Here is a 23,751-nt window from a genome sequence, read left to right as displayed (position 1 = left end):
TCCCTCCCCTCCACTCTCTCTAAAAATCAATGGAAAAAATAGCCTCAGGTGAGCATTAACCAAAATAAAAACAAAATTTTTTTTATTTTTAGAGAGAGAGGAAGGGGGAGATAGAAGAAAGACACTGATTGAGAGTATCAGTGTGAGAGCAAAACATCTATTGGCTGCCTCCTTCACACACCCTATTGGGGGATCGATCTGGCAACCCAAGCATGTGCCCTGACCAGGAATCAAACCGGCAACTTTTCGGTGCATAGAATGATGCTCAACCAACTGAGCCACACTGGCCAGGGCAATGCCATATTTTAATTGTCATTAGTAATAAAAAATCACAGAAGACATCAACCCACAGAAGAGGGCAGGGAACAGGGTCATTAACGAGGCTGATCTGGCCCCTGGTATCCTGGATTTATCCCAAACTTGGCTGTATGTGCTCAGACCTTATAATGGGTGGCCTGAGAGATAACTGGCCCTCCAGATCATGCGGAGCAAAAATCCAGTTTTCCCATGCCACAGGAGGGTAAGCACATACAGCCCTCACCCACTCACACTGCTAGAACTCAGAGTGTTACAGGGACCCTGCATCATCTCAGAGAGTGTTTTATGTTTCTTACTCTGTTAGCATAGGTTTGTAACAGAGTTTGGGAATGTGCATCAGACATGAGCAGAGTCCCCTGTGGGGGAGAAAGAAGCTTTCCTCTACAGATTCCTAATCAAATTTAATTACATACATACGGGAATCCCACATACATGAGAGAGTCAGAGACCCCACATACATGTGAAGTCAGAGACAAGGTAAAATGAGGTATATATAGCATTTTGAGCTAAGGATGAAGTAAGACATCTTGTAGCTTCTGAGGGGCAGAAGGTCATTCACAAAACGATAAACGTAGATGTTCAATACTTAGATGTTTGCCCTGCCCTATAGATCGGGGATAAAAGTTATCTCTGGTGATAACTCTTATTATGGGCAAGACCTCCAGTTTAAATTCTTTAAGGGAGAGGTAAGTTTCTTGTGAGCCCTCAGGGTCTTGATTGCCTTGAGCTCAATAGAATTCACATGCCAAAGTAGTACATTTTAGGGAGGTCTGTTCTGAACCCTTTATCCTCACATGCCCAGATCTCCTCTCTGTTGGACCTAAGAGAACAGCTCCTTAGTAGAATGAGAGGAGAGAATGGGATTCTGTCTGTGGCCTGTCCCAGGATGTAGATTAGCATTACCTTCGTGTGGATCAGAAAAGGGCACCCTCTCTGGAGTCAAGCACAATGTGCACAGCGCACAGCTTGGTGAGGATAGCGAGGCCCCCTGCTTGGCTAGTGAGGGAAGGTTGGAGATAAAGAAGGGTATGTGTGAGTACAGGGGTGTGGGCTTAATAAGAGGAGCCCAGAGGAGATGCTGGACTGATGGTGAGAAGTGAGGAGGCCCCATGGTGACCATGCTCCTTCATTGAATCCCTGCCTTCAGTGTGTCAGGCAGTTAATCTGACATTATTTGGGAGAGATGAGCTTTCCATGTTTATGTATTAGAATTGTTTGCTGTTTCTTATTTTTAGTTCAGTAAGACATGTAAATTGGCTGGTCCCTAGCTGCTGGTGTAGAATTTTTATTTGTTTGGGTTCTCTCTGATCCCGTTTTCTGGCCTACAGCAGGGATTGGTGTCTATGTACTTTTTGCCAAGAGACCAGGTGATGGTGAAAGAGAAGAAGGAGCTCCATTTCCCTTTTCCCCCAACATAGGACATCCCTGCCCCAGCCTGATAGTTTTTGAGTGGCCCCTATGGCCATAGCCCTGTTCTGAGAATTCTGAAGTGACTAAGCCAGGAGTTGGCCTCCCAGCCTAAGCCCCAGATTCCCTCAAACCCAACACATTTGCCTTTCCTTGAAGGTTCCCTTGTTCTCCTGGAAGGGCCTGAGACCTTCCAGCAGCAGTAGGTGACTCACAGCTTAAGGTTTTCTCAGTCCTGTGCTCAGATGTTCCCTCAGGTGACCGTGGCCCGACTGGCACGCCTAAGCCCTGGCTTTGAGCATTTAGCACTAGACAGTGGTCTGGGGGCTTGGCTTGTCCTCAGAGCTCTTCCTCTCGCTGTCTCATGTCTGCTTTTGCTCTTTCCCCCTTCTTGGCTGAGGGATGGTGGCCAGGAGGTGGTGGATGTGTGGAACAGAGGGAGGCACACACAGCGGCTGCCTGCGCTCGGGCCTGGGTCAGTGGGGGAATCCATTCTCGCAACAGTTATACTCAGCACAGGCAAAGCCAGCTGCAGAGCAGCCCCTTCTGCCCATGACCCCTGGGTGCCTCTGAGGCATCAGTGCTGGCTACACCGACCGAGCCTGGTTTCTGCCCCTCTGGGTTCCTGTGAGCAAGCCTGCTCTGGCATGGGCAACTGTGGGACAACCCTGTTACCTTAGAGGTGACACCTCAAAACAGGCCCTCTCCAGTCACTTTGGTGCCACTAGATTTCCCCAAAGACGGTTTTCTGTTTCAGGAACTTGCCTCCTCCAAGTTCATTGCCAGTGATCTGGAGAATCTAGGACCTTTTACCTTTTACCATCTATTGACTGTCTACCATATCCCGTTAATAAGGTACCATTAATAAATGCCCATTATAATAGTGTAATTAAAAGTGGTATAAATGGCCCAGATGGGCGTGGCTCAGCGGCTGAGCATTGACCTAGGATCCAGGAGATCACGGTTCAATCCCCAGTCGGAGGTGTGCAGGAGGCAGCCGATCAATGACAACTTTCTCATCATTGACGTTTCTATCTCTCTCTCCCCCTCTCCCTTCCTCTCTCTGAAATCAATAAAGATATATTTTTTAAAAAGGGGGGGGAGAAAAAAAGTGGTATAAACAAAGTGCTGGTTGGGGAGGTGGGCATTATTTACTTAGCATTACCTAAGTAAGTATCGAAATGGTTGGAGTGAAATCGCATTGTGTAGAATCTTAATGAAAGGGCTGGATACAGGTTTGTAGGTGACGCAATAGGAGGGAACATTCTAGTCAAAGGAAATGACATGCACAGAGGCCTGAACGATGCGTTGTGTGCAGCTGGAGGTGGCTTGGCATAGCTGGAGCAAAATAATGGGGACCAAGCTGGTAGAAACCGAGACCAGTACAAACCCACGTACAAGGAGTTTATACGCTGCTGTGCTGAGGAGTTTGAACTTCGGCAGAGAACAAGGAAAGGATTTCAGTAAAGGAAAAGGTGATCAGATTGGGACTTTTTTAGAAAGTCGTTTATTGTGCATTTACTATGTCAGATTTCTTCAGTAATCCCTTTGAGGTAGTTACCATTATTATGCTCATTTGACAAACGGGAAAATCGCCGACCCAGAGAGATTAAATAACCCACTCAAGGTAATAAGTAGTAGAGCAAGATTTAACCAGGTGGTCTGGCTTCAGGACCTGTGTTAACTCTGTGCTCTACTGCCTGCGATAAGCCACGCTCGGCATTGTGGAGGGGCCTTTAGGAAGGGGCAAGGCTGGTGGCAGGGGTGCTGGTGTTGGCCAAAGCTAGGGCCTGAACTCCTCAGGGAGTGGCACTGAAGATAAAGAAGGGGGGAAGAACTCGAGACATTTATGAAGTAGATCGGTGACCTGGAGATTGACTGTGAATGTCAAAGGAGTCAAGGGTGATTCCTGAGCTGCTCATGCTACCAAGTGGGATAAAAAATGCAGGCGAAATAGCAGGTATTATAGTGAAAACAGTAGATAGACATGTTATATTTGAAATTTATTTGGCAGAGTTGAATTCTGAAGAGAGGTTTGGACTGGAAATAGAAGTTGTGGTGTCATTTAACTCAGAGAGCCATGAAATATGGGGACTGTCTACAGCTTAAAATGGCCCCCTGGGGAATATCCGTATTCAGGGGGCATGTTATCAGGAAAGAATTCACAGTTAAAACTAAGAGAAGGGAGAAAAAGTCAAGATTGGGAATCACAGAGGCCTAAATAAGAGTTTCAAAATGGAAAGTGGGTGCTTAGCTTTGTCAGACCGCTCAAAAGGTCAAAAATAATGAAATCTGAGAAGAAATTATTAAAATGGCAATTAAGAGGTCTTGAGTGACCTTTTGAAGTGGTAGTTACATTGGAACATCAACGGCAGGGACCAGCTACATTGGATGGAGAAGTGAGGAGTTGGACAGAATACTCTGTGGGTAGAGAAGAAGGCCAGCTGGATGGGATGTGAAGTCAAAGCAAGGTTTTCTAGGATGGGCAAGATATTTGTGGAAAGAGGTAGACGCTGGTGGAAAAGGAAATTGGCGTGATGATAATAGAACTTCTCTCTCTCACAACTGATAGAAATAGGTGCCCAAAGAAGCAAAAGAGGGTGTGATCTAGAGCCAGGTTAGTGGTGGAGGGGAAAGTAATCCTGGATGCCAACATAAGTGCTTTTTAAAGGCAAACCGTGGGAATCCATAGAAACCCACAGCAGTTAAGGTAAAGAAGCCTGAGAGTTGGAGTCAGCAGTACAGAGTACACCTGTCCCCAGAGCAGGCCTTGGGGTCCAGGAGATATGAGTGCTTGCAAAGGGGAAACTGGTAAGCTTGACCTGATTGGACAACACTTGGTCTTCCAGACCAGGTCAGAGATTTGATAGCCTCATGCTGTTACTCCATAGATCATCCATACCGATTTCTACTGACAAAAATGGCCAACCATCTTGTCGCCCTAGCTCAGTCCCTATGGGGCTCTGGTACAGCCTGAAGTTCTGTGGGAAAATGTCACTGCCCTGACTCCCTGGCCCAAGCCCCAGGTTTGGATGGGAATGCTGTCCGGAGGCACCTGATACAAAGCAGTCTTCACTGCTCTTTGGGCTACGACTATTTTTCAGTCAGCCAGGGAACGTAAGGAAAGCTGGGCAGGTGCATTCCACTTCAGGTGTGTTTCCAGCCCGGCCGGCATGGCTCAGAGGTTGAGCATCAACCTATGATCCAGGAGATCGCAGTTCGATTCCTGGTCAGGGCACATGCCCGGGTTGCAGGCTCCATCCCCAGTAGGGGGCGTGCAGGAGGCAGCCAATCAATGACTCTTATCATTGATGTTTCTTTCTCTCTCTCTCTCTCCCCTTCTCCCTTCCTCTCTCTGAAATCAATAACACATATTTTAAAAGAAAGAAAGAAAAAGAAGTTCCAGAGCCTATCTCAGGCTCAGGTAACCTGTGGAAAAGTACGCCAGCAGTGGTGCCCTAGCCGGGCTAGGGGCAGAATGAGGTCCCCCTGGTTCATCCGCGTTCTCTGCATAAACATCAGGGAAGAGAAAGTTAAATCTCCCTCCAGCCTCCCACCCCAGGTTTTCCTGGGAAGATGAACAGTCTGCTTTCCTTATTGTCTGCACCAAAGGAAACAGATTGCGTCACTTTGTAAACTGTGTTACCGCTTGCAAAGGCCTGGAGTCAGCAGGTTTGCATTTCCCGGCAGACTCCGGATGCTGATCCCCTTGGCTGCCTCTCTGCCTCAGGCAGGACCAAAAGCTGCCTCCACCCCTGTCATCCCACTCCTCATCCCTGAGGCGTTCAAGAGAAGCAGCCCTGAGCCACCTGGGCTCACTGCTCAGTCCTTCCCTCAACTTCAAGGAGCTTCTTGACCCTTCTTGCCCTGGGCCTGATTTCCAGGCATTTCTAGGGCTTGGGCTCGGCCAGAACAGGGACGTCAGAAAAGTAGTTTTCTGGAGAACAATCGGCTATGTGGGTTGAATTTAAGAGTCATCTGATCTGGAGCTGATGGGGGATTAGGAGCAGAGGCACTGGTGGGGACTGGAGCCCTGCTGCCCCGGGAGCATGGGGAAGACTGCAGTGCTGCCTGCCTTTCCGCTGCCCACTCCCCCCGGCAGCTGCCGCCGGCTGGACCCCAGAGGCGTTTCATAGGCACCACTCCCAGAGTATTATATTATTAATTGCTTCGTGTTAATGTTCATTGACTTTGAAAGACGTTGGTGTGCCTGTGCGTGGCCAGGAGTGCAGGGGATAAGTTGGCTGTGTTGAGATGATGCTTTATTTAGGTGAGGTGTCTCTTCAAGTTCACAGCTCCACGGTGGCAGCACATTACAGCCTCACACAGCATCAGTGATGGTGGGGAAGCTGCTCCATGGTGCGGCTACTGCTACAGGGCAGAAAGGGAGTCTCAGCTGCACTCTGGCTGCTCCAGATCACTACCCACATTCTTACAGAAAGCTCTGGAGGGGGTGCTTGGGTTGGGAAGAGGCTGGAGTGCCTTTTTCCTCTCTCCATTTACCACCTTCCTCTCTCCTCGAGTTCTCCTACAGGAGTTGGCGATTGCCATGTGGGGCTTCCCCACTTGCCCTTCTCTCATCAGCTGCCACTCATACCTGGTATACACCAGCACCCCCCACCCCAACTCTAGAAAATTCTGACCCGAGAGAGACTCAGAAACCCATTTACACATGAAGAAACTGAGCTAGGAAGGCAAGTGACACTCTCAGCCCAGAAGAGGCAGAGCTGGTAACTAGCTCACTGTTCTAGTCTGAGGCTTTTGCTTTGCTCATTGATGCCTTCTCCCATCCAAGCCTCATTTCCATCTTGTTCCCAGTTCCAGGCTTTCTGCTATGCTCGTTGCTGATGGCTTTGGGTATTTAAAGCCAGACTATGGTGAGACAGCATGTGGAAAGATGGAGGCTTCTGCCTAGGAACCCTGTCATGGGGGCCCCTGATGTCACCTCCCCAGATGTAGCGAGTGTTTCTGCTCTGCCTTCTAGAGGAGCTTGTAGCCAGCAACCCCTCTCCCCAACAGGAAGTCTTCATTTTAGATGCCCCAGGGCAGGGGTGTCCTGAGCTGCTGCTCCTGCCTACCCTACCTGGCATTGCCTGTCCTGCCTGAGGTGACCCACCTCCCTTGGGGGCAGGAGCATTCCCCGCAGCTGTTTTCCTGGCATCCCACAGCCTCTCAACCTATGGAGCTGAGGCTAGCTGTTGCTGGGTAATTTCCTGTGCTGCCTCACGCTGTGCACAGAGGCAAGGCCAAGGCACTTGAGGGATCTACCTCTCTCCTGGCACCTAAAAAAGGGAAGTTATGTGGGATCTCCCGCCCTCCCCCATTGCCAGTAAGTTTCCTCTGTTCTCTGCCTCCTTTAGCTACCCTGAGTCACCACATGAGCATACAGCCCCCTGCTGTGTGTCCTCCCCTGTTCAAGTTTTTTAATCGTTTGCCCTCCTGGGCTCCAGCTGGCTGCCTCATTTGGGCCACCCTTTCAGTGGAGTTTGCCTGCAGCACCCTCCTCCCCCTCTCCCTGTTCCCCACCTCACCATAACCCAAAGAAGGCTACCTACAACTTTTCAGCTTACCCCAAGACTTAAAGCCACTAGGCATCAACTTGGCTCCTGGAGCAGGAGAGGAAAAACAACTAAATGAACCCCCAAAGCAGTCAGAATTTTCTCTGTGGTCATAGCTGAACTCAAATAATTCATTTTCTCTCTTTCTCTTTCTCTCTCTCTTTCTCTCTCTCTTTCTCTCTCTCTTTCTCTCTCTCTCTCTCCCCCTCTCTCCCTCTCTCTCTCTCTCTCTCTCTCTCTCTCAGGATCTGAAGGCTGATTGGCTGGGGAGGGCAGGACCAGCTGAGAGAGAGTAGTAGGATCTATAAGAACATCGGCCTCTGCCTGGCTTCTACTTCTCTTTCCTCCTGTACCCCCTCAGTGAACCCCAGCAACTATCTGACCTGTGTTGCACCCCAGGCAGAGAATGTGCCTCACTGCCTAGAGCAGAATGATTTAGCCCCCACTGCCTGTTTGATTGAAGTAGTTCCTGTGTTGAGACATTGGACAGAATCCAGACAAGGGAAAGGAGGGGAACAGTTTGGGAGGGATGAGGGACAGGGACTGAGTATATTTTTCTGCAGGCCCAGGGCACTGCAGCTGCTGAGAAAGGGACTGTGGGAAACTAAACAAATTCATGGCCACCCCCCTCCCTCTCTCATTCTCTTGCAGCCATGCAGAGCTAGGGGCTGCCCAGTTCTCTTTGCTCCTCCCTCTCTCCCTTCCTCACCCACCAGCAGCTGGGAGGGATGAGACCACAGCCCGGCTGGGTGGGCACTGAGGTGTGCGTGTTGCCTGGGCTTGGGAGCTCTTCCTCAGTGATTAGGAGACATGCAAATTAACAGCCTGTGCCGTTCGTATTAATTTGGTAAATAAGCCAGAACAATTTCATTAGTGGCACATTAATGTGCTTGGGAGCAGGAGGAGGTGTCTCATTGTGAAGCAGCAGGACCCGCTGGCTGCCTTGGCCCACAAACAGGCCAGGTCCAGTGTGTCCAGCTGGGCATGGCTGGCTGGGCCACAGTCCCCCTTTTTGGCCCTTTAGCAAAGAAAGACCCCCCTCAGCTAAGCAGAAAGGCATCTGTCACACATTAGCTCTTCCCATCAACCCCCACTTGCCTTCCCTCCCACTCTATTTTGCATGAGGCCCCTAAGGTGTAAGAACCCAAAGCTTTCCCAGGCACGGAGGAAAACAAAGGGGTCTGGCTCAGCCAAGCAGAGCTGCTGTGGGATATCACGGTCCTGCTGCTGTTGGCTGACATCAGTTGAAGGGAAGACAAAGCAGTTACATGACCTTATCTAATACGCAGGGCCCTCTTTTCTTTTTACAGTAAGAAAACAGGCTAGGAGAGGTCACGTGACTTGCCCAGAACTTCACAGCTAGAATTAGGACTTGAACCCAAGTCTATCTGACTCCCAGGAACTATGTGTTTTCTACAAGTTCATGGCCCTGTCAGTACACCCAGCCCTGGGGAAGATTGCAGAGGCTAGAACAAGCTTCGTCCCTCATGAAGCACACAGTCTAGTTGGAGAGTGAAGACATTTGGGAATGAAATAGCCGCTCCTACCAGGAAGTAATGATTAATGATGATGAAGTGTTCATGTGTCACAGTGCTTAACTTAACTCTTCTAAGAGCTTAACTTATTTGATCCACATAACAAATCCTTTGAGGGAGGTACTATTGCAATTCCAATTTTACAGTAAACAGGCACAGAGAAGTTATGTGACTCTCCAGATGCCATGCAAATGGTAGGTAGATTTAAATTCAGGTAGTCTGGCTTCAGGGTCTGTGCCCTAAACCCCTGTGCTGTATACTGTCCCCTGAATGCCAGAGGGAGGATAAGCCCATAGGTGTTCGGAGAGTGCTTCACTGTAGGCCGGGTTCAGGGAAGCCTTCACAGGAAGGTGGTGTTAAAGCTGGAGGAGCTCAGCTCACAGGGCTAGTTCAGGGCTGCAAAATCCCACCCACTCCACTAGCATTAAGTGCTAAAGGCAAGAGATGCTGGCACATGACTGGGCCATCCGAGTGCACCGTGAGGCAGCATCACAACGTCCTTAAACGCCTGAAGGTCACGCCTGACCACTAGGGTGCTTGCTTGTCTTAACCAGACTTACCACCAAGGTACTTACTCAGTGTGGTGCCCCTCACCCCCTTCTCATAGTCCAGGTAGTCTCCTCCCCACCACACCGCCTCACCTCCTGCTCCAGCTCTATGTTTTCCTAGGTCTCAGCTTCAGCATGAGCATTAAAGAGGGGGAATGAAGAGAAGAGCCACCACCTGTCCCTTGCTGACACTGTTATGTCCATATATACATGTAACTCTGGTGTCCTCAAGGCCACAGCCCACACATGTATACACTAAATGCCCACCTGAATATGAAGCCCTCTGGCAGTCCATAGTAGTCACCCAAGACCTGAACTCCCTGATGTGACATGCCATTGTAGTAAGCCTCCCAAGAATATAAAAAATTTGAGTCTTTAAGTTGAAGAGAGAAGTAGAGCTTGTACAGCCATGGACCCACATTATATATAGTCAAACCACAATTTCTGGCAGTCAGTATAAGAGAGACATATAATGAAGGATGAACACATATACCAACCTAGGGGTGCCCTGCTTAACCTTCTGCTTGCTCCCCTGTAACTCTCCCAGAGCTAGGAAAGAGTTAAGACTTTGATCTTCAAACTGAATTCCATGTACCGTCCAGGCTGGGGCATGTCCAGAAAGATAACACAAGCACAGGACTTGGCTGGAGAGGCGGGAAGCTGAGAGACTGGGAGCAGCTGGACCACTAGCCCAGCCCACCTTATCCTCAGTGCCTTTGTTTGGCTGAGAAATTACTGTGGTTGCAGCAGCTGTAATAAAAGGGGAAGCAGAGACCCACGGGCGACAGCTTTATCTCCCTCTATAACCCAAGATGGATTCAGTGGCAGCGTAGTGCCCAAGGCTAGAGATTTCCTCTCTGCGGCTGACCGAGCCCAGGGACTCGTCAAGCCCAAGTTAGTATATCGATTGCAGGTCGAGAGGGGCTGTGTAAGTGTGATGTCAGTGCTCACCTGCCAAGAGAGCCTGGCTGCTCCGCGGCAGCATTGGCCCCAGGTATGGCTGCTAGTTGCTGGGTTCTCCCTCTAATGTGAGCCCTTGAGAGGCCAGCCTCTGGTTTTTGGCCTCAGAGAGAGAGGTATGAATTTGGGGTTTGCCATGTGGAGTGAGGTCTGAGTTTGGGCACCCTATAGGACAAGAGGGAGGCTACCTGCCCGGTTGCCTTTGCTACCCATATCTGAGGTTCTTGCATTCATTTCCAGCTGTCTATTGCCAAGAGGAGTGATGAGGGTGACCATCAAGCTTCTTGTCACAACCATGCTGGCCCACCACAAGCTACTCGAGCCTGGAGGCAGGCCTTGTGCTCAAGCAGGGGAGCCATCCTGTTTTAGAGAAAGGATACTTGGCTACTAACATATAGAAAGGCAAGAGACCAAACCTGGGAAGTCTTCCAGCTTCACTGCTTTCGGCTGGGCATAAGGAAGTGTCTCAGGAGCCCCCAAATACAAGGAGGCCAGTGGTTTAGTGGTGGAAGCCAGCATCGCACATACACACACACACACCCATACTCCACCTATTATCTCATGAGCCCCCAAACACAAGGCAAGTAGCCTCTCGCTTTCCTACTGCTTCCCAAAATTCCTCTGGGGCCTTCTGCTTCTTGGCCTTAGCATGTTCAATAAAACTTGGCAAATTTAGAAAGATAAGAGATGGTTTTCCCATGTGTGTTTTTTTAAAACAGAGTTGACCTACAATATTATATTAGTTTCAGGTGTACAACATAGTAGTTTGACATTTATATAACTTATAAAGTGATCATCACAATAAGTCTGGTAAATTATCTGTCACCATACAAAGTTATTACACTATTTTTTTGTTGTATATTTTTTCCATTGATTTTTAGAGAGAGTGGAAGGGCTGCCCAGTGGTCCAATAGCAGAGCTTCCCTAGTGCTCCAGTGCCCTGGGCATTTGCAAGGAGGCAAAAGGCCCTTCAGTTAGTCCGTCACTCACCTCAATGGATTTGGTTGCCTTACTAACTGGTGAGCTCTTGAGGCACTTGTTTTTATCAGAGCACCATTTTGCCCACTTGCCCTTCTCCCTGACAAATGCAGGTCCCCCAGTAAATTGATTGCCAGCATTAGACAGGAGAAACATGTTTTAACATCTACAGGTAGGTACTAGATGTTGGTTCTCCCTGCTTCTACCCCTCAGCAGCGTGGTGCAGGTAGACGCAGCCCAGCATATCCCTACACTCCACCCTGGCTCTACCAGTGAGGTGCAAGGTCCCATGGTCTTGATGGTGGAGGGAGCTGGCATTAATTGGGTGAGAAGCAAGGAAGTGGGGGTTAGAGGTGTGACTGGAGGAAGAAAGGAGTGCTCCTGAAACAGGCCTGTGGAAAAGGGAAGGAGATGCTCTCAGCTCTGCCCCTTTCTAGCTGCACTTCCTTCCCTGTGCCTCAGTTTCCCCACCTACAACATCAAGTTGAGTTTGGTCCTATACATATAATATCTTTTTTTCCTAGCTCTTGTAAACTCTGCATATCTTCTTCTGTACATCTCAGATTCAGGCACTGTTGAACTTTCATTTACCCTTGAAGGGTTAACTGTGGACCTCAAATAGGAAGAGGGTGTCCAAGAGTGGGGAGAAGCCAGGGTCCTTTCTCCCTGGCCCTGCCCCTTCTTTTCCTCCCACTGCCTTCTCTGCGCACCCATGCCATCTCTGTCTGCTTCGAGGGAGTCATATCCCCCCCATCTTCCCTTGCTGAGTCAGAACTCCGCCAGGTGGGCGAGCCGCTCTCCTCCCTGCCCTCACCGCTCCAACCCTCTGCCCTAGGCTGCTGCCACTGGCTCTGGCCCAGGCTTCAGAGAATTCCCAGGTATTTAGACATTCATTTTATTGCTTAATTGAGCTTGAAGCCATTTAAATTAATACAAGTTTTTACATTTGTCAGCAAAGACTTTTACAGTCTCCTTTAGCGGGGGAAGAACGAGACTGGGAGAAATCAGAGAAGGAATTTTTCCTGGGTCATTGCCTCCTTGAGGCAGGAGCAGAGTCAGTGCTGGATCTGGGGACCAGATCAGTCTTACAGAGGGTGGGAGGGGGGCATCTAAGAGCCCTTGAACCCTGTGGGGGATCCCTGAGGGTTCTGGAGTTCAACCCCAGCACATAGCTCAAGGTCTGGGCTTATGGCAGTTGTTCTTCCTTGGGGGTAAACCTTCTGTTGGGGTCGCCCTCTAACTTTTTCAGGGTTTAATGCACTTCCTGCCCACTTGTCCTATCCTGCCTCTCCTCGCCTGACTCTCATGCAGCCACTTTTTTTTTTTTTTTACCTTTGTTAAGCATTAATTCATTCAGCTCTTCTAGGAACAACATAGGCTGCCCTCTCCCCAGGGATTGACTTGCTCCCCAGAATCCCCCTCTTCCTAGCAGAGCTGGAGGAGGGTACTGAAGAATAGGGGGATGTAGCCAGAGCTGCCTGCTTCTGATCTCACTCCTGACCCCCAGCTACACACACACACACACCCCCACACTTCTAACACCGACTCCCTTGCTTGAGCTAAAGAGTGGAGTTTACCCTCTTAGCTCTCTGTCAAAAGGAAGGAGAATTTGAAGTTGCTTTGTCAGTGATGTTATCTATCAAGGATGATTCTGGGGTGTGTAGAGGCAACTTTCAGAACTAAAGCGAAGGCTTCTAACGGTCGGCAGTGCAGGGGCTCTCACCAGCTCCTGCTTTTCTGCTTAGCATATCCTTTCCCTCTCCTAGTTCCAGCCGCTCCTGTCACAGTGGAATGACCCTGCATACTCAGGGCCACCCCCTGCAGGCTGACGCCCCCTTTCTCTGTGCCCCAGGTGGAGGTGGAGGTGGAGAGCATGGACAAGGCCGGCAACTTCATCGGCTGGCTGCACATCGATGGCGCCAACCTGTCCGTCTTGCTGGTGGAGCACGCACTCTCCAAGGTCCACTTCACTGCGGAGCGCAGCTCCTACTACAAATCCCTGCTGTCTGCCGAGGAGGCCGCCAAGCAGAAGAAGGAGAAGGTATGGTGCGGGATCGGGCAGCGGGCGGGTGCCGCTACCCCAGCTCGTACTTTCTCTCACTGCCCCCCAACACCGTTGCCTTCATACAACAGACAGAAGTGGTTCTGTTGCCCCTGAACTGAGTCACCGTGGTTGTCAGACCCCATATCGGGAACCACATAAGACCAAGGGCAGGGCTGGCAGCTTAGGCATCCCCAGCCATAGGCCTGTTGCACGCCTGCTCCGGTGGACCTGCAGCAGAAAGCCATTGGGGAGGTGACCTTGGATGGATGAGAGAAATGACTGGGGGAGCCCCTGCTCCTTCCTCATTCCTAACCCTTTCTGTAGCCCACATCTGAGTTTCCTGCACATTGCCCTGCAGGGAAGCCCATTTTGGAAGCGGCCCCAGGAAATGTATAAAGCTGTTAGGACAGCAGAGTTATAGCCCATCAGTCTCAGCAGACAGTACATCAAAGAAACAAGGGGGATGGGTTGGAAAGCAGCTTTTGGAGACAAATGGATGACTAAGGAACCCCGGGGGTTTAGTGGAGGGAGCTGGGCTTAGCACCCACCCCACCCCACTCAGCCTATTGCCACTGACTTAAACCCAGCCCTGATAATGGGGTAAATCAGCCGGCCACCAATTTGTCAGAGCTTCCCTGAGCTTAAGGAGGAGGTCATGGGACAGCCATGCAGAGCCATAAATTTGTTCCAGGAATAAACGTTTTCTTCCCCCATGGGGCACCCATCTGACTTGCAACTTGCCTCCCAGAGCCAAGGCTCAGACACCTGCCAAAAGGAGTGGGAGGCTTAGGGGCCCCAAAAGTTCCTCATTTTCCTCCAGCCTGGGGCAGCCATCTCCTCACTCAGTCTCTTCCCACCTTTCTTCCAAGAGAATGCATCACTTTTCCTGGGGACTGGGCCCCGGTCACCCTCCTGGATCTCTCCTTTCTTCCATCCCCTGGGGATTAGGGCTGGTGACCAACCCCCTAATGGAGGTGGAATGACTCCAGGGAGAGGTAGCCCAAGAAGCTAGGACAAATGAAAGGGACTGTTCATGCCTTGGAGGAGTGGGCCACCATGAGGCCTCTGAGGAGGTTTCCACCCTTTCCTGTCCCAGTTCTGCTCACATTAAACCATGTCTTCCTAGAGTGATGGGGAAACAGGCAGCCTCAGCTCCTATAGCAAAGGAGCTCCCTTTTGGATTTCCTGTTTGTGACAGCTGAATTTAAGACTGCCACCCCTGTGTCCTCTGCCTGCTGCAGGGAAGTGGAGATGTGGTGCTGGGCCTCATGTACAGAGGGCTGAACCTTCACTGAAGACAAGCACCAGCCTCTGAGGCCCAGATTCTGAAAGCATCTTTGCCCCCTGACCCTGCTCCCTGGCTACTCAGCACGTGACCCTAGTAGCTACCCCTTCAGATCTGAGCGGTCCTCTGAGAGTAGAGATCCCAGAGGGACCCAGGATAGAACAGAGAAGGGAGTCTGGCCTGAGATGGAGAGGTGGGTCCCTTTCCGGGTACATCACTGTTTACTACACAGTGGATTTGCCTGAAAGAGCCCAAGTCATCTTTGCACTGGTGCCACATGACAACGCTGAGGAGTAATTACCAGTGATTAATTACTTACACAGGCTGCGTGTTTTTATTCCAGTCTAATTAAAATGCAGCGCACTGCTCTCAGTGCGGGGCCTGCCTTCCTCCTGGGTCCTTCTCCTGCACATCCCTTTCTCTCCAAGTCTCCTCAGGGAACCTAGTGTGGCTTTCCTCTCCCAGGAGCAGCGTGGGCAGAGCTTTGCAGCAGCCCCAAAGTTGGCTGGACTCAGATGACTGCATATCTGAAGTGTCCCCAGGATCCCCAGTCTTCCCTGCTTGTGTCCCCATGACGGCTGCCTTAGCTGTTGAGAGACAGGCACACTCGGGGCTCAGAGATCATCATGGTGGTACCTGTGAGCTAACTGAGGAAAGGCAATGCTGAAAGATTGTGTGAGACCAGGAGTGCGCAGAAGTCTTCAGGGAATAGTCTGTGCGTGTGGTTTGTGAGTAGGTCTGTCTGACTGCTGCCTTCCCTGCCTCCCTGCCAGGCCTTATTCCTGTTCCCTGTGCACGCCGGGCTTCTCTCCTAATGACGAGGCTGGTCTTGTCCTCTGCTTCCTCTGCAGGAGGCTGAGGCAGGGTTTCCTTCCCCCCCCCCCCCCCCCAGGGATTCTGGGTAGGTCTGAGGACCAAGGAGGGAGCTGCTGATGGCAGTTGCCTGGACTGTTCCCTTCCCCCAACCACTCGTGCCCTAGCGGGACCCTGGGCAGGGATGGTTTGGCTATTGATTGGCTTTTATTGAGCTTTGCTTCCCTACCTTCGACTTGAAGGCCTCCACCACCCTGGCCACATGTCAGCCCCACCCGTGGAGCCTCCTAAGCAGTGGTATTAAATAGGATTTAGAAAGGGAAGGCTGCAGCCAGCCAAGGCTCAGTCCACATTGCCCAGCTCCTGCGGGGAAGAGGACCTGGGGCTCCCTGAGGAGGAAGTACAGGGAAGGAGTGGGGGTGCAGGAGCAATGTGAGGACAGGAGGAGAGACAACCTCTGCTCCTGAGCTGGCCTTGCCTGTGCCCAGCCAAGTGGGCTCCTTCCCTAGGACAGCCACAGGGGACAATTAGGAGCCCCAGAATGTAGAGGGGACCTAAGCAGGACAGGAACTGACACGACAGAGCAGATGAGGAAGGAGGGACATATCTCTCTTGCCCTGGGTCTGTAGTCAGGGCCATGGAGGAAACATAGAGGGGCCCTGTCTCAGGACAACTCCATCTTGGCCCTGGCCTTAATGCAGGAGAGCTACCACCAACTGATCAGAAAAGCTGGGGATCTCTCCACACTGTTGCAGCCCACGTGCTCCACAGGTGACTCCCAGCATCCCTGGGCCCTGCTGTCCAGGCCTGACTCAATCTTGTCTCCATCAAAGGCCAAGAGCATTCACAGCTCCCAGACCCCTATCCCACCCAGCATCTTGGCCCTGGAGGCCCCTCCCCAGCTCTTCCTTCTGCTAAGAACCTGGGGGCCGAGCCTTAAGGCATTGACTCTGTATCTGTGTGCACAATTACTGTTCCTGTTGGAAAGGGTCTTTGGGTTGTTCTTGTCAGGTATCTGAACCATAAGAGGGCCTGGGGTGGCTGTGGGAAAATGGCACATGTCTGGCAGGTATCTTGCTAATATGTCCATCCCCTCCCTGCCCCAGTTCTACAGAAGGGCAACATAAGACAACATGGGCGCCAGGCCGGGCGTGGCTGAGCAGTTGAGCATCAACCTAGGATCCAGGAAATCGGGGTTCAATTCCTGGTCAGGGCACATGCCCGGGTTGCGGGCTAGGCAGCCAATCAATGACTCTCTCATCATTGATGTTTCTGTCTCTCCGCCCCCTTCCTTCCCTCTCTTTGAAATCAATAAAGATATGTTAAAAAAAAAAAAAAAAAGACAACATGGGCAAAATCAACCCCTATTTAAGGGTGGGGCCATGGGCAGCCAAACCTGTCCCAGCTTGACTTCGTTTACCAGCTTGCCGAGGGCCACTGGCAGCCAAGTTCCAGGGAATAGCTGGTCTCCTCCATACCCCAAGGGGAAAAGGGAGTCTTCAAGGCTCCACTATTCAGAGGGCCAGCCCAGCCCTCTCTTAGAAATGAGGTTTCTTTATCTGAGGAGCAGCTCTCCCTCTTCTACCCTTTTGCAACTGCATGCTTCTGGTGTCTTCTCCCCTCACAAGGCATCAGTGTGCACCCCACTGCTCCTTTCCTGCTGCCCAGTGAGCTGTGGGACCTGTCATAGGACTGACTGGCCCCTTTGCTGCCTGCCATGCAGGAGCAAGGGGCCTGAGGGCCATCCCTTAGGCTTTTGTTTACATCATCGGTGACCTTAGGCTTGCTGCCTGAGCCTGCCAGGAGAGAAGCCCCAGCCCCTCTCCCCAGGAGGAAACCTGATGCTGTCGCCAGAGGCTCTTTTACTTGAGTCATTAGCAGTTTCTGCTCTCACCCTGTCAGTCTGTTCCCAATTCATCAACTCCACTGAGCAGCCTCCTTCCCCCACAGCTGAGGGAAGCAGGATGGGGTTAGGATGGGAGCCCAGAACTTCTCCCAGGCTCAGGGCCCACTCAAGAGCCAGTCTTGTCTCAGAGGCAGTGAGAGTCCTCAGAGCTGCAAGGATCTCAGAGGGGGTGGGAGTCTGGAGGTAGATAGGAGTGACTGGCTAAGTAGTCACTCCCCTGGAGGGGATGGGGGAGCCTTGGCCTCAATAGGATGTTGACCTTGGAATTGGAAGGAATTGTGGCTGTCCCCCAGAGTGCTCTCAGTAGTCCATGTGTGGCCTCTGATTAGAGAGGCCCTTTCATAAGAAAGTCCAAAGTTTAGAGACCCCCTTTTCATAGGGCAGGTGGGCCCTGGACAGATTAGGCCAGGAGTCTCTGGTCTGCTGCCTGCCTCCTCTCCTGTGGCGGCCGGGCTTGGGGCATGAGGAGCAGGGGTGTCTAGGTGCTTATGATGAGGGAAGTGGCCAGGGTAGTAGGACGGGTGTTAGAGGAAACTGAGAAGGCTCAGGAGCTGTTTGGGTTAGAGCCCAGCCCCAGACCAGGAGTCCAGCAGCTCAGCCTCAGGAGGCAAAGGGCACTCTCTCTGTGGGTGGCAGAAGTTTGGACCTAGGAGATGTCCCTGGCAGCCACCTCTTCCCCCATCCAGGGCTTGGAAAGTTCCTGTTGCTCATTCCAGTGCTCTGGGCCCTTGCCTCCCCTTCTAGTGGAAGGACACACACTTGTGCCACATTAAAGGCCAGAGCATGGCCTCTGTGCCTATGACCCAAGGTGGCTCAGTAATTCCAGCAATCCTGCCCACAGCTGCTTCCTGATGCCACCCAGGAATCTGCATGTCAGCTGAGCGATCCCATGGTCAAACTGCCTCATTTTACAAGGGAAGGAAAGGAGACTCAGAGAAGCAGGTGACTTGACCAAAGTCAAATGACAAAAGGCAAAATGAAGGGACAAGAGGATATATAGGTTTTCCCACTGCTCAGTGCTGCCTTCTGTCTCCAGAGGCCCAGTCAAAGCCAGAAGCCTCTTGAAGAACTCTAGAGCCAGCCTCCCTGTGTTCAAATCCTGGTTCTGCTACTCCTAACAAGCCTGTGTGCCTCAGTTTCCTCTTTAAAATGGTAATGTTGCCCTGGCCAGCATGACTCAGTAGTTAGAGCATCAACCTGTGCGCTGGAGGGTCACGGGTATGATTCCCAGTCAAGGGCACGTATCTGGGTTACAGGTTTGATCCCCTCCCCTGGTTGGGGCACATGCGGGAGGCAACCAATTGATGTGTCTCTCTACATCGATGTTTCTGTCACCCCCCCCTTCCACTCTAAAAAGCAATGGAAAAAATATCCTCACTCCTTGGGCGAGGATTAAAAATAAATAAGTAAATAAATAAAACGGGTAATGTTTACCTCCTCTCAGAGTTTTTGTGAGGATTAAATGAGTTGATATATGGAGAATGTTTAGAATGGCACCTGGCACCTAGTAAGCATGTAAGTTTTGGGTGAGTTCTTTTATCACCCCTTGGTCCTCTGTGTGTTTGTCTGTGGGGCCCTGTGTGTGGTCCAGTCCCCCATAGTCCCTCACCCCCTTCCCCCTTCTCAGCTGGAAAGCCACCTCCCTTCCCTGCTCTGACAGGCCTCACTACAGGGATAATCTCCTGGCCGCAGGATTGGACTTGACATGCTGTCACATAGAATCAGCTTCTGAGCTGCTGCACCCCTGACAGCACAGGGCTGGGAAAGGTGGAGGGAAGAGCCCAGCTCCTGAGCTAGAGTCAGAGCAACCTGCTCGAGATGAGGGCAGAGAAGCTGCTGAGAAGGGCCGTTCTTGCAGTGACGAGCCCTCCACTTCCCAGGGCTGTCACTTGCAGAGCCTCAGGAGCGCCAGTGGCCCTGTGACAGTTCAGCGTGACCCTGCAGAGTGGTATGGGGGGGACCCAGAACCACTACAGCTCCAGCGTCCTCCTGGTATGCATGAGAATCACCTGGGAGCCAGCTTTGATTTACTATCTCTGGGACCTTTATAACAGATCCTAATTTGGTAGGCGCGTGGTGGGACCCAGGCACCTGCATTTTTAATAAGCTCCCCAGTTGTTTCTGCTGTCTGCCAGAATTTGAGAACTGCTGGATCAGAAGCTCTTAAGAGCACTCTTCCCCTTACCTCCCAGAGGTAGGAGGGTTCCAGGGGCTCAGCCCAGCGCCATGTGAGTGCCCTGTGCTGATTCCCACATTCACTCTCCCAGCAGTGACCCGCTTGCCTCAAAGTCCCTTTCCTGGTATCCTTTCTGACTTTGCTTCCTCACCCCCTCCTCCCATCTGCCGACCACACACGCAGGTCTGGGCCCACTACGAGGAGCAGCCCGTGGAGGAAGTGACACCTGTGCTGGAGGAGAAGGAGCGCTCGGCCACCTATAAGCCAGTGTTTGTGACCGAGATCACTGATGACCTGCACTTCTACGTGCAGGATGTGGAGACAGGTGAGTGCTCAGGCCCAGCCCAGGCATTGCTGCCTCACAGCTCCTGGTGTGGTCCAGCCCGCCTCCAGGGGCTCCAGGGACCTCCCCTACTGCCCACCCACCAGGCCCCGGATGCCACTCTCTGGGCCCACGTGTCATTTCATGACCTGCAAGTGAGCCCTAGAGTGGGCGGGCTGAGCAGGCCCTCTGAGGACTGGTGAGGTAACCAGTTTTGCCTGGGTGGTGCTCTGAGACTCTTAGGTAATTGTTTTGCTCCCAGGCACCCCTGGCTGGGCTGGGCCTGAGTATTTGTAGCCCTGAGTCTATCAGGAAGCAGTGAACAGATTGGATGTGGTGAGGAAGCAAGAACGGGCATCACGCAGCCCTCTCCCCCCAGCTTCCTTGGGAAGGCAGGTAGAGGAGGGGAGCGTGGGCTTGTCTCTGCTGGGGTTTCTTCTTCTCCAGAGGTTACCACAGCCTTGAATGGCAGCCATTTGCCATGGAAACGGGTACTTCAGGGGAAGTCGGCCCCAGGCAGTCTTCTAGGACTCTCTCTCCCCATCCTCCTCCTTCCTGCCCTCCAGTGTTGCGCCCTGTGGCCAGGGTCCTGTAGGCAGAGACCTCAGGCTCCTGGTGGACAGGGTAGTGGAAACGGCTCTCTCAGTGGCTGCACCGTGGCCCCTCCAGCCCAACTTCCCACCTCCACTCCCTTTAACCTGCCCTCCCTCTTATTGCAGTCCTGTACAGGGAAGCATTTTAGTTGAGCTCAGAGGGAAAAGCTCTTAGAGCTGCCTCTAGGGCCAAGGAGCCAGGTCCTTGCAAGGCAAAGGGGGCAGAAGACCTCACTGGCATTCGAGGTGGCCTCATGGGTGGCAGGGTGCAGCTCTGCCCAGCCTCCTCAGCCCCCCTCATGCCCACTCCAGATCACCAACAGCCTTGTCTCAGCCACTTCCTCTCTAATGATATTTCCCAGGCAGCTGCTTTTGTGGTAATGTCATTTTGCCAAGGAAAACTGACAGTTTTGAGTCCTGGGCTGGCTATTCTTGGGAGGGAAAAGAGCGGGGGAAGGGCAGAGATGGCGCCGATGAGCCTTCAGGATGAGTCTTTAGTTCTTTTTTTGTTCATTGTCACCTGAGAATGTTTTTTCCATTGATTTTGAGAGAGAGAGACATCAATTGGTTGCCTCCTGCACACACACCGACTGGAGCGGGGATCGAACCTGCTACCCAGGTTCATACCCTTGACTGGGAATCAAACCCAAGACCCCTTGGTGCGCAGGCCATCGTTCTAACTACTGAGCCACACTAGCCAGAGCCGGGTCAGGTTCTCTAGAGGTCAGCTGCCATCCAAGTGAAAGTTGGGCCAGCCATTGCCTTGGGAATGAAGCCAAGAGAGACCCATCCTCCAGATTTGGGTGGTGTGATGGGAAGGAGTCTTGCAGTGTTGGTCCAGGTAGGAACGAGAGCTGTTCCTGAGCACAGGAGCCAGCAAGAATGAATGGCCCTCAGGGAACTTGGGAAGGAACATCAAAGACAGTACCCAGGTTACAACAACTCCCAGACAGAGGCTCCACCTGGTCTCTGGGTCCTGCTGGGGAGGACTCCCCTTGAATAAGAACAGGTCCCTGAGGTCTCCAAGGGACAGAGCTTGAGGATTCGTGGCCTTTGCCCACAGTCTCTGTAATCTCAGAGGCTTCTTGCGCCTGCCCGGTACTCCGCCTGGCTGTCTCTGTCAGCTCTTAGGAAGCCATGACGCTGCAGTGAGCAGTAGCCAAGGCAGAAAATAAAGAGAACTAAAGAGGAAACTGTGTATTCTTAGACTACTGGAAAAGGGACTGAGGCGCTTCATGGCTCGCTGCCTGGAGGGTTGCGGTGGGCTCCAGAGAAAACCCTTGCCTCAGGTGGCTCCATGAAATCCAGGAAAATAAACCTCAGCACGCACAGCCTCCCTCTTCTGCAACCTCCCATCCCCTCTTGGGGGACATCCTCTCACCCTCTCTCCCTTCTCCTAATTAAAGCCTGCCTTCGGGAAGGAGCTGATGAAAACATTTCCATTAGCTGTAAATGACCAACCAGGTCTCTGTGTAAGGACCTCCCAGAGGGCTTTGCCTTTTTGCAGGAGGCAAAGTCTGCTTCTGTTGCCTTGGAGCAAAAAAATAAAAACAGACCGAGTATAGGAGAAACTTGTCTTATGTAGAGGCTTCTCCTTAGTTCCTGAAATTTTACTGTCTGGGCAAGGAACAGTATCTCAGGAGAATTAATAATAGAGTGTTTGCCACTGGGTAAGGGAAGGTCAGTTGCGTCCTAAAAGCCCCTGTTCTGAAACAGTCTGGGCAGTGGCCCGTGCAGAGGCCTGAGAGTGGACAAACCTCGTGTGCATATGCAGAGGTCATCTTTAATGCAGTTGAATTATTAAGCACCCTGCACATGTCAGGGGTTCTACAGGGCCTTGTAAGAATGAACAACCAAGGGAGCTATCGTCTGTGCCCTGAAGGAGCTCATCATGTAGCAGCAGAAACATAAACTCCAACAAGGAACTTAAAAGGTTGACTGATAAGGGTCCGAACAGCCGACATGTGTTAGGCATGTTATAGTGAGTGGTGCCTTGGGCCCTAAAGATGGAAAGAGGAATCCATGTGTACCCAGCCACCCTGACCTTGGAGAGCAAAGGGGGCACAGCAGGTCTGATGCAGAGCTGCAATCAGGACTAGCAGGGTCGTGAAGGAGAAGCCACTGGGGACTGATGCTTGCTTAGCGGGGGGGGGGGGGGGGGGGAGGAAGGAACTAGGAAGGGAACCTGAGAAGACCTTGGGTGTTGCTGAACCTGGCAAAGGGGAGGGGACACACAAGCAGCAGTGCCCCAAGGTAAGAGCAACTGGGGGAAGACAAGACAGGGAAGGAGAGTTCCCCCGCCCCCGCCCCTCCCTGGTTGAGGAGGACACTGAATTGGGGGTAGGAGGGAAGAACCCCAGCCTGACAGCACCAGGAGTCCAGTTCAGCATGTATCTCACAGAGTAACTGGTCAGAGTGGACAAGTCTGAATATACTGAGACTGGATCCTGCTCTCAGAATTGCTCTCCATCTTTTATGGTTCAGATTCCTGGGGCCCTCTCCTTGTCTAGAGTTTGTATGGGGTTTATCCTTCATCTCCACTTTAGCTCCTCAGAGACATTGCAGAGAGTGGCTGCTGTCAGTCACCACCTCTGTGGCCCAAGGCAGGGCCAGCTCTTGTAGGAATGGGCTGCAGGCTGGCCAGCTCCCACCCTAGAAGAGGCTGGTTGGCCTTGGCCTAGCTCCACATCCACTCACGTTCTCCACCTCCTAAACCAAAGCCCAGGAATGTTGCCAAGAGGTCCACAGCCGTGGCCAGTAAATTGGAGAGCTGGGGTTGGAAGACTGTGTTCCTATAAGGCCTGAAGTGTCAGCAAGTCACCGTCCTGCTTTTGAAAACAGACAGCATGAAACCCTTGAACAGAGACCAAAGAAGACCTCCCTGAGGGGTGGAGGCGAGCCAATGCTGCAGGCGCTTTACAGAATTCCTCACCCCACCCACTCCCCAGGCTCCTCTGCCTCCCAGCCCATCCAGAATGAGGCTCCAAAGAACCCAGCATCCTGGCCTCACTCTCTTTTCCTCCCCATCAGGCACCCAGCTGGAGAAGCTGATGGAGAACATGCGAAATGACATCTCCAGTCACCCTCCTGTCGAGGGCTCCTACGCACCCCGCCGGGGAGAATTCTGCATTGCCAAATTTGTAGATGGAGAATGGTAAGCCACTTGGGCCCCGAGCGGAGCAGCAGGAGCCATGGCAGGTCCGTCCTCAGGGTAGCAGCTAGACTTCAGGCATTTGCCTCTGCAGCCTGGTTTCCACTGGGGTGTTGTTGACCTTGGCCAGCTCCCCAGGGTAGCCCTCTTCATTGCC

The 23,751-nt window shown here is 52.0% G+C and overlaps 1 protein-coding gene across 1 annotated transcript in view; it reads left to right on the top strand.

The window, feature by feature from the left end:
* Positions 1-23,751, top strand: part of SND1 (staphylococcal nuclease and tudor domain containing 1) — a 418,687-nt gene that overhangs the window by 388,567 nt on the left and 6,369 nt on the right. The window contains exons 17-19 of the mRNA XM_016213329.2: positions 13,157-13,345; positions 19,712-19,853; positions 23,474-23,597. Of these exons, the coding sequence (XP_016068815.1) occupies positions 13,157-13,345; positions 19,712-19,853; positions 23,474-23,597 (455 nt within the window). The remainder of the gene's footprint in view (positions 1-13,156; positions 13,346-19,711; positions 19,854-23,473; positions 23,598-23,751) is intronic.

The sequence above is a fragment of the Miniopterus natalensis genome, chromosome 10 (genome assembly GCF_054644295.1).
Source record: "Miniopterus natalensis isolate mMinNat1 chromosome 10, mMinNat1.hap1, whole genome shotgun sequence".
NCBI classification, from domain to species: domain Eukaryota; kingdom Metazoa; phylum Chordata; class Mammalia; order Chiroptera; family Miniopteridae; genus Miniopterus; species Miniopterus natalensis.
This window is presented reverse-complemented; position numbering and strand designations above follow the sequence as displayed.